The sequence below is a fragment of the Neofelis nebulosa genome, chromosome 15, assembly GCF_028018385.1.
Source record: "Neofelis nebulosa isolate mNeoNeb1 chromosome 15, mNeoNeb1.pri, whole genome shotgun sequence".
Lineage (NCBI taxonomy): Eukaryota > Metazoa > Chordata > Mammalia > Carnivora > Felidae > Neofelis > Neofelis nebulosa.
In genome coordinates this window covers 25,495,850-25,506,362 of record NC_080796.1, presented here as the reverse complement: position 1 = coordinate 25,506,362, position 10,513 = coordinate 25,495,850, and the positions used below count along the sequence as shown (strand labels likewise).

Genomic DNA, 10,513 nt, shown 5'->3' with positions numbered 1-10,513 from the left:
ATGGAAAATAAAGAGACTAAGAATAGCCATAACATCTTGGCAAAGAAAAAGAACTTAGAGGACTCACATTTCTTAATTTCAAAATTTACTACAAATCTACAATAATAAATACACTGTGGTATTCACATAGAGTTAGACATACAGATCAGTTGAATAGAGTTAAGAGTCCAGATCAAGTCATATTTTTATCGTCAATCAATTTTTGACACCTGTGCCAATACAACTTCTTAGAGGAAGAAAAGTCTTTGAATAAGTGGTCCTAAGACAACTGGACACTCATTTGTGAAAGAATGAAGTTGGACCCCTGTGTCATACCATGTCCAAAAATTAACTCAAAATGGATCAGAAACCTAAAGGTAAGAGCTAAAACTGTTAAGATTATTACAAGAAAACTTAGGTATAAGTGTATGGCTTTTTAAATACGGCATCCAAGACATAAGCAGCAAAAGAAAAAGTAGGTCAATTGAACTTCATCAAAATTCTAAACTTTTGTACTTCGAGGACACTATCAGTAAAGTGAAAAGAAAATCCACATAATGGTAGAAAATATTGTATTTTTAAATCATATGATGTTTGTATGTCATACATATTATATGATTTCATTTGTACAAAAATTGGGGGAATAGGTAAATACACAGAGATAGGAAATAGATGACTGTTTGCCAAGGGTGGAGGCTTGGAGAGGAATGGAAAGGGACTGCCAATAGGTACAGGATTCTTTCTTGGGTGATGTAAATATTCTGCAATTAGGTAGTGGTGATCGATGCAGAGCTTTTTGAATAAAAACTACTGAATTGTGCACTTTAGAGGGGGTGAATCTTATGACCTTACAATATCTGAATCGTATCTCAATAGAGCTGTTGTTTTTAAAAGAAGAAACAAACAAAGGGCATTGGACCAGGAGACTGGATGTGGAACATGCACATCAGGCTGGCTCATCATTGTGTCTATGAGTATGTGCCTAGACACGTGTTGCTCCCACTTCTTAGAACATTCTCTCTACCTTTCTTTCTGCCCATCCACATCTTATACTTTGGATATAACTGGAATATAAACTCTGCCTTCCTCATATCTGTCTCTAAAATCCTTATGGCAGTCCTACACCCTGGTTCCCCATCAAAGAATTCAACTAGGAATTGACTGCAAACCATACTTGCTAAAAGTGCACTTAAGATGTGCTATTTGAAAAAGACAGTCTAATGGGCACGTTAACCAGCTATTCTCTTAGGTACCTCTAAGCTCTATCACTGTAATGAGTTACATCATTAGAAACAAGGTACCTGGGCCACGTGACCCAGCCAGGCACAGGCATTCTGGCAATGAGTGATGTTATTATATTCTCTGCTTTTATACAGGGTCTGTATAAGAAATACCCACTTGAATGGCTTATCTACATCTGCCGTAAAACTGTAATTGAAGACTTTTCCACTATATTACCCAATGACCCTTATGCAAGGGCCCGGATGATAAGTTTCTCCTTGTTTCCAGGAAAGAGTGTGCTTCTGCAGGTGAGTCACGTGGGTATTTCCTTTTCCTTTGCTTTGCTTTTCTTCCCTTTCCTTAAACATACGAACCATCTAATGCCATAAAAACAACCCACACTTGAGCATTATGTACTGTGAGCCTGCGTCCTTTCCCATCTTTGACCATCAGAGCAGCCTGATATTGCCCCTCTTTCACAGATGTGCACACTGATGCTAAAAGAGAGTAAATGGCATTCCCGACCCCTCACAGCTGGGAAGTGGCAGAGATGGGATTTGAACCAAGGCAGCCAGACTCCAGAAAGCACGCCAAATCCAGCTTCTGCTGTCACCTTGCTGTATAGCCTCCCCACAAGGTATATTTTCTAAGCCATCCCAAAAGTTTTTGAATTAAGGGAGTGTACATACTAAATACATGTTTGCTTTATTCCCCACATCTCCTAGCTGAATATGCTCAATAAATAACATTGATTGATTTATTTCTCCAAGTGCTGAGATCCTTGGAAGAATGACCCCCTATAAATTCTGGTGGCTGTTTTTATTAATGATGCAAGGGTAGTAATCGCACAGGCTGGAGGAGAGGAGGACAGAACTGAAAACAGAAATAATTCATTTTATTTCTTAGATGAAGTGCCTAGAAATTGCATGGCACCTTGGCAGTCTAAAGTCTGGGCCTCTGGGTGCTTGCACATTGCTGGTGGGGATTTAATCATCTTATCTGATGTGTGTTTCCACAGAGTGACAGGCATTCCCTGTCCCACTTCTGAACAGATTTACTCTGTCTGATAGGCTTGGGGGAAAGACCTTTACTCAGCCAGCATGATTCAGCTGGTCTGTGGGGCTGCTTATCTGTAAACACATTCATAAGCAAGCGAGCTCTCAGCGTGCAGAATTTTGATTTACTTAAGTTTCCCTTCTTTCCTCTCTCCTCTCTTTTCTTACCTCACTAGTATATACAGGTCAGATACCTGGCTCCTGTGTGGTTGAGAAATTGGATGCCAGTAGAGCACCAAGATTCTTATAAGTGAGGACCTCACCTCCTTGCCAGACATTATTGACCTTTTGGCTTCTTAGCCCCTACGGTTTCTGGTAGACCCCCATTTTAGAATCCCGAGGGCTGAGGAAGACGACAGGCATGCTCTCTAGGAACTGTCTCCTCTAAGTGTGGTCTTTGGACCAGCTGCATTAGCATCACCTGGGAGCTGTTAGATGTGCAGAATCTGGGGCCTTACTCAGGCCCGCTGAATCAGAATCTGCAAGTGAATCATATGCACGTTCAAGTGGCAGAAGCAGTGGTTTCAGAACACTGCACCCTCAAGGCGTGGAGGCAGCTGCTCTACCAAACAGACCTGGCTGTCCTTTGAGTGTGCCTTGGACGGAATAATAAGGTGCTGATGTGGTGCTCAGGAGTCCCAAATAACGGCACCGACCAGATGTAGTGTGTACCTTCGGGGGCGGGGGGAGGGGTTCTGCTGCTGCCATTGCTCCTTTCTGCTCTCTGAGAGGGGGCACACACATTGCACGTTAGGTCTTTCCCTCCACTGACATGTAAAACATATGGAGACCTGGGGTATTGCTTCCATAGTGATTAGAGGGTTCGCAACAAATGTCATTAGTGACTCCCAGGGAGTAATTTTCTCCCTCTCTGTATATCATCAATACTTTGTACATCTCTACTAGAGAATGCGCCACTCTGGATTGTGTCTGCATCTCCATCCCCTACATTATATTTTACAATTCTCCGTGGCCCAGAAACACATAGAGGTATTGACTATTCTGCACCTATCCTAGAGCCTAGCACTTACCATAGGGAGGGAGGGAGGAAGGAAGGGAGGGAAAGAAAGAGGGAAGGATGAAGGGAAAGAGGAAGGAAATGGGATTTAGTTTTAGGGAATTGAAGGTATATATGTATTCTGCAAGCTGGAGAGGACTCGGCAAAAGTATGCAGAGAGGTGAGCATCCAGAAAGAGAACGGAAAGAAAATCCTTAGGGAAATCTTAGGGGGTGAAGTGTTTGGGTTACACATAAGGGGATAAGTCAAGAATTAAGATCACTTAAATATAAATGCAGAGCCAACATGTCAATTCAGGTCTGACTTAATGGCCTGCACTGTCTCCTGGGCCATACTGCCTTCAACGGCATGAAAGGATAGCACCAGAAGGACCCCTAGTATCTGTGTAAGAAAGTCAAGTGATCTGCTGACAGTTATAGAGCTGGCTGGTGGCAGAAGCCGAACAAGAATCTAAAAAGGGAATGTGTCTATAGCCAGTCACAGAACCTGAATTTCTCAACTTATCCTGCCAGGCCAGGAGCATAGGCCTGTTGTGTCTCAGTGGCTCCTTTGGTCTGTATTCTTGCTCTACTGCTAGACAGAACAAGCACTCTTAGTGCACAGCAGAGTGTATTGCCTCATTACTGTTCTCTGCCGTGGCCCTAGACCTAGGTCATATGTTTATCACAGTGACTGCACAGCCTAGAGCCTTTGCATGTTGTTGTTACCCAGACATCTCTACCCTTCACAATAAAGATGCTTTGCAGAAGTTATCAGATTTGTAATGGTATTCAAACTCAAACTGATGGTAGAGAAAACAGCAAGAAATTGGAGGCAGGATGCTGTAATTAAAAATCACTGAGCTGATAGAGTTATCAGGAAACCAGCAAATTGATCCCTGCATCTCCAGCCTTGGATGGAAATATGTCTACTCCATGCTTAAATCTTCTCAGGGGAGAGACTTAAGTCTTTTCCTTTCAATTGCTACAGCAGCTGATTACTTTTGTTAGAATCACTCCCAGGAAAAGATGTGAGGATTCTCCCACCTCTCGGAAGTTCTCCTCTCCTTCCCAGAAATGTGTCTTCCTTTCCCCACCCTCATACTCCCAAGCCCTGAAACTGGGTCTCTGTCACCCCCTAGGACCCAAATGTCATTTACTGGAAGAGAGAGGTAGAGATGAAAGACTGAACTTCTCCCCTTCTGATAGATACAACCTCAGGCAAGTGCTGTAACCTCTTCCCCCTCATGTCAGAAATGGGTAGGACTGGATGACCTCAAAAAATCTTCTAGCTCCAAAAATCTAATCCTCTATTTTGCCAGTGGGTTAGCTTCTAAGACTTATTTCTTCCTAAGGGCATTTTAATTTTCATACAAAATACAATGGCAAAGAAATCTCTCTCTTATATACAAGAGAGCAGACTTGCATGATGAAATTACAGGCTTTGAAGGTGATATTTGGGGGCAGGACATTCTGTAGGCAATATATTCCATCTACTCATAAGGCAGCTCTCCCCATCATGACCACTATTTTCATATTTGTGAAAAGAAGCCAAGAATGGAATCTGAACTATTTGTGATGCCCTGTATTTGAAGAGATCTTCATTTATGTTTGGCTGTCGATGCATGAATATGCTTACAGAGCTTAGCATTATTATTATTAGCACGGGGGATTAAATATGTTATTTAGTATTAGAGGTATTAGTCTCGAGCATTAGGGCAGATTAGCTTTTGATGTATTCATTCTTTGGGGTTACAATTAAGGCCTGGATTCCTGATTGTTATATCCATTTGTCTCTTACTTCTCCATTCAGTTCACCAACATTGACAGACAGCCCAGGACTAATTAATTAATGACAATTCTTTATTTTCAACTGTGTATAAGAATAGGTTGTTCACATCTTCTGATTATTGTAGACTTTCAAGGTGACAATTTTGACTGGGACAGCCTTTTTGTATTATGGCATTCTTAGCCTAGCTTTCTGAGAACCTCTGTGCTGAATGTGTGGTCTCAAGCCTTTAAAAATCTCTTAAGGAATCTTGTCCATACTTTACCACCCCCGCCACCCCCACTGTCTTCCACCTGCTTTCTAGAAGCAAAATCTTTGGTCTGTTGCTTTGATCCAAGCTCTGGTACACCAGACACCCATCACTGTCTCACAAGAGTCAGGCATCCATCACAGAGAACAGATGAGTAGGTCAAATATAAACATTCCTTCTACTGTGATTAATTAATGTCTTTTAGGCCTTCTATCAATATGGTACTTACATCTGGGTTTAGAAGGGCACTCCTAAATATTTACCAATGTGTAATAGTACTTTTAAGTGGAGTTGATAAACTCAGCTTCATGGTTTAAGCCTTCTAGCAGGCAAGAAGTGGAAATCTTTGTGATTGGGTGCATCTGTTTCTAAAACCTGAGTATGCCACACCATCATCTTTCCAGAGCCTTCCTACAATAAGGAGACACAACATCCTAATAACTCTATAGGTATGCTTTTCCCCCAGTCTGGTCTGATTCAGAGACTGATAGCTAAGATTTCCTACCCCTCAACTGTGGGACCGGCCCAGGTAAGACGTGAGTCCCCACGTACTGACTCTCTTCTCACCGGAGCAATTACCTTCATGCTACTGAAGGTGCTCACTGCTAACTTTGTGCACGGCACATTCTCAACTGCTTTCCTCCTCACTCTGAATATTGCTGTACATGGTTTGCCATTAATTCATGGGTGAAAGCATGTGCCCACCCAGTCCTGCAGCGTGGAGACATGCACAGTCAGTGCTAAAATCAGACTCTGGTATCTCTCTTGCATCTCTCAAACCCTGTCAGTGGAAAGTATCAATGCCTTCCTACCGCTTGCAACCCCCTTCCCAACCAAAGCATACTCCTCTGGCACATCAGTACCCCATTGATGAAGAGGACATCTGCTGGTTCCATCTTCCACAGATGAGTGGCTTGGTACAAATTCGTGAAAGCAAGCAGTGGCCCAGTAGAAATAGCCAATATGTGCGTTACCCCCTAGGTTATCCCATCACTCTGGATTTCTGCCCTAGAAGCCTCCAGGGGAACTTTGAAGAAAGAAATGCTGGAGGCTGCTTATCTACCAAGGATTTCAGGTCGTTGTGGATTGAGATAGGGTACAATGATTAAATATGATGCTGAATTCTTCTCTATGCAGCAATAAACGTCGAAGGCTCTTGGGTGCATAGATACAACCATCCTTTCTGTCTCCCAGTTCGTTTTGTACCAACTGAGATATAGCCCACGTAGGGAATGGAGTACTTAGTATTTATGTGGTGACTTTCGCCTGAAGAAATTGGAACCTGTGGAGAGTAGAGAGGAAGTGGTTCTCCAAGAGATCTGCTGTGAAATGCTTCTCGGACCACCTGGGGGAGGCACTCTGGGGAGAATGATGCCTCATTCTGTGTGGCATACATCCAGCCTGCTTTTTAGGCTGGGAAAGTGGTAACCAGAACAGAGAAAAACAATGCCACGTCTGCGTCCTTCCCAGTTTCTTCAAAAGGCGATCACAGACTAGAAGATGCTGAGTATGGGAAACTCTCCTGATGCCTGCAGCAGTGTTGGCAAAGAGGAGCCCTCCCCCTCACCCCCAGCCCGCCTCAGTACACATTTGCCCAACGCAGAGGCTGCAGCTCCCCTGTGAGCAGGGACCTTCACATCACTCCTCTGATAGCGAGGAGTCCTGGCTGTAGGACTTGTGTTAGTTCTCCTGTCTAGGAAGAGGGGGCAGGGTAGCCAGATAACTCTGGGACCCGGAGTTCTGCCTCACTCCATTCTTCATGTAACAACCCCCGCCACACACACCCCAGTCAAGCCAGACATGCATTCTCTTTTGAAAACACACTCATCAACCAGCCTCCCCCACGGCCTATCCACCATCCATGGATGTCCATGTATCACACACAGAGCAATTAAAAAAAAAAAATCCAGGCAGCCCAGGGAACCATAATCTTCTTTTGTTTTCTCTTTTCTGTTTTCCCCTAAAAAAGGCCTTTTAAGAAAATATATTAAACCAGGTAAACTTTTACTCATACGTTCATGTGGCTGGAGCAGATTGACAAAGAAAACAATCACAAAATAAATATTTTTGTTTTGTTTTTAAAAAAGAACATTTCCCTATACATTGTCTCTTTCTAACTTGACAGAGCTGCTTTCTTGGACAGGACAGGTGCCATTGGAAGAGGAGTTCCGGCTGGACCACAGGGGAATGTGGAACAAAGTAGGGGGGCTGAGGAAGCAAGGGGGCTGGAGGGAGGGAGGAGTGGAGAGCAGAGCAAGCCTGCCTGTCTGCCCTTACGGTCCTCTGTTGGTGTCACCTTGAGTGTCTCAGGGGAGCCGGCTTGAGAAGCAGTCAGTGTCTGGGAGGGCACAGAGGAGGCAGCATACAAAAAGTAAGAACCAACGCTGGGAGGATCACGAAACAACGCCATTTTAAGAAACCTGGTTAAAAAGAATACAAAAGTGACTCGATGGTGGGGGAGGGGGAACTGCTCCTGTTCCTACCCCCATGCCCCCTCTTGCTTTCTTGAATGATAAGAATCACTTTTTAAGGATTTTGTTTTCATGGTTTGGCTGGTTCTTTTTCTTAATCTCTCCCTTGGCTCCTCTCCTTCAACTGCATGCATTTGAAAGCACCGACTTCACAGATTCGAGGCTGCTGAGTCGTAGCCTCCCTGTGTGAGAGTGTGTATGTGTATGCACGCGCGTGTGTGCACGCACATGGTGAGCGTGTACACACGTGTGGTGATGGTCTCTTTCTCTCCTGCCTGCTTTAGTCCAAGCCCTGAGGTTCCATTGGCTGGGTGCGGAAAGTCTCAAGGGAGAACCCTGTTGGCACTAAGGTGGGGCTTGAATGATCTTTGCACCCTGGATTCATGGATCACCTCCCTGCCCAGCACTGGAGTGGGGCCCCCATTAGCTACACAGTTTGCCTGTCTCATACTCCACAGGGTTTGGCAGCTTGGAATTGAAAGCCCTCAGGGAGGACTGGATCCTGCCCACCTCGTTGTTGGCCAGCTTGAGCCGATGCCGGAGCAAGCAGGAGAAAAGGTCAAGCCGGACTTTGCCCGGGGGAGAGAGCTGGTTTACCCGGTCCCTAAGCTCTATAAGCTGCAAGAGGGCAGAGTCCTGGGAACCTTGAGTGTACGGGTAGTCTAACTGGAGAATTAAGTCCCGGATAGCATCCGGGTCAAAGGGGAGGCTGTAGCCAAAGACCTGCAAGGTGTTGATTTTCATGTAGCCCAAGTTCTTGGAGGGATCGGTCATCTCCAGGGGCTCATAGTAGATTGTCTCATTGGAGCTGTCATCCAGGGACTTGATTCGGCTCCGTAGGTAAACATGGACTGTCTCAAAGAAGGTCTTCCACCTGTTCCCCAAGGTGATAGTCCAGTTTTGGCACTGGGCAGCTGCGTCCACGTTAGTCCTTTCCCAGTCGGGGAAGCTGCCCTCATTCACGGGCATGAACCAGCTCTCAGAGTGGCTGCCCCCAAACGGGTTGACGTAGATGGCCATGACAGGCTCCAGGGTGCTGTTCTTGGTGAGGCAGATCTGCAGGGACAAGGCCAGCATCACGTGCACCAGCCCAGGCTTGTACTTGTTACTCTTCAGCGTGAGCAGCATGCGCTTCCTCCAGGAAGGGTCAAACCAGCTGCCCAGACGCATGTCGTTGCTGATGAAGATGGAGTGCACCTCGATGCGGCTGTCCCGCTTCTGCAACAGGTACTTCAGCTCCAGGTCCTGCAGGTCTGTCTCCAGCCCCAGAAAGTTCTCCAGGGACTCAGCCACCTCTGGCCGGCACAACCCCTGGGCCAGCACGTAGCCTGGGTTACAGCCCCCACAGCGCGTGCTGTTGTCCGGAGCACAGTGGGCACATGCGGGCCCTTCGCCCAAGGCACAGGGGATGGGGCCCTGGCAGGAAGACTGGTCATAGGGGCAGGTGCAGCTGTGGCTCTGTTCCAGGAAGGTGCCGGGGAAGGTGCTTTCTCCACAGTAGAGGAGGGACTGGATGCGATTCCACCAATAGGGCAAGGACCTTTGGGAAGGGAGGTAAGAATGAATAAAGAATCACACAGAGACACACTTTGGCGTCTCTCCTGAGGGTAGGAGGAGACTGACTAATAGTCAGGGAAGGTAATGAGAAAGATAAAAGCCCCGAGTTCTCTGAATGATGGAAACCCTACTGCACCACTCTGGAATGATCGAGTAAGGCCTAGAGCTCAGCGTCTGTCTGATGGATCAGCACCAGAAATACTTGACATCAGACTTGTACTGGCAGCAGCTGGGCTCATCCCTCCCAAGTACCACTTCCTTCGCTTATTCAAAAGCCTATAGAAGATCTCCCACACCCTCTGTACCAAAACATCTAACGTAGTTTTCAGCTTTTTAAATAAGACCGTCCGATCCCTAGTTCTCCAAACTTCCCAACTCCCATCCATTGCTTTCCCACTTACCATCCCTGTCCTTCCTGTTCCCACTGCTTCTGTCACTCTTTCACCACGAAGAGGAATTTTCTATGGCTGGCTCCCTCTTTAGACTTAGATTTCCGCTCCTGTGATACCTCCTCAAAGAGGTCTTCTGTGACACCCTTTTTGAAAGAACCACCCAGTCGCTCGCTATCACATCAGCCTGTTTTTATATAATCCACAGCAAGGATCAGGATTGGAAATTATTGTTTATTGTTTCCCTGTTCACAGATGGCTTCTCTGAAAATGCCACGAGAGCAGGAACACTGCATTATTCTTCACCGACATGTTCTCAGAAACCAGGATTGTTCCTGGCGCTTGGTAAGCATTTAATAGTGATTTCTTGAAAAAAGAAAAAAAAAGTGAACCCCTCTCAAAAGCCTTTGCTAGTCTAGGCTCTCCACTGACGCTTCCCTTCTTACAGGTGCCTCTGTCAGAGCCGCATCTCCGGGTTGCGAGGCAGCCTCCACGCCCTGCAAGGCCCCGTCTCCGTGTACCATTTCTATCTTCTCCCACACAAGCTGGCCGAGACTTCCTTCTCGAAGGTAGCTCTTCTCTCGGGCTTTTGCTTTTACTAGACCGTGCCTCTGATTTATGTTCCACGAATGTGGATTTAAGTGGCTGCCACATAGGTATCATTTTATAGTTTTTGTGTTTCTATATATTTATTATGTCTTCCCGAGGACCCACACACACACACTGCTTAATATTAGGATACGCAGTGTGCACTTGTTGAGTAAACGAGCATTTGAGTGGATGTGCAGTGAGTGCCTATGATGATA

The 10,513-nt window shown here is 45.7% G+C and overlaps 1 protein-coding gene across 4 annotated transcripts in view; it reads right to left on the bottom strand.

Moving 5' to 3' along the window:
- Positions 1-7,273: 7,273 nt before the first annotated feature.
- Positions 7,274-10,513, bottom strand: part of BRINP2 (BMP/retinoic acid inducible neural specific 2) — a 127,214-nt gene continuing 123,974 nt past the window's right edge. For all 4 annotated transcript variants that reach the window (XM_058700156.1, XM_058700157.1, XM_058700155.1 and 1 more), the window contains one exon: positions 7,274-9,301. In XM_058700156.1, coding sequence (XP_058556139.1) covers positions 8,185-9,301 — 1,117 coding nt within the window. In that variant the 3' untranslated portion in view covers positions 7,274-8,184. The remainder of the gene's footprint in view (positions 9,302-10,513) is intronic.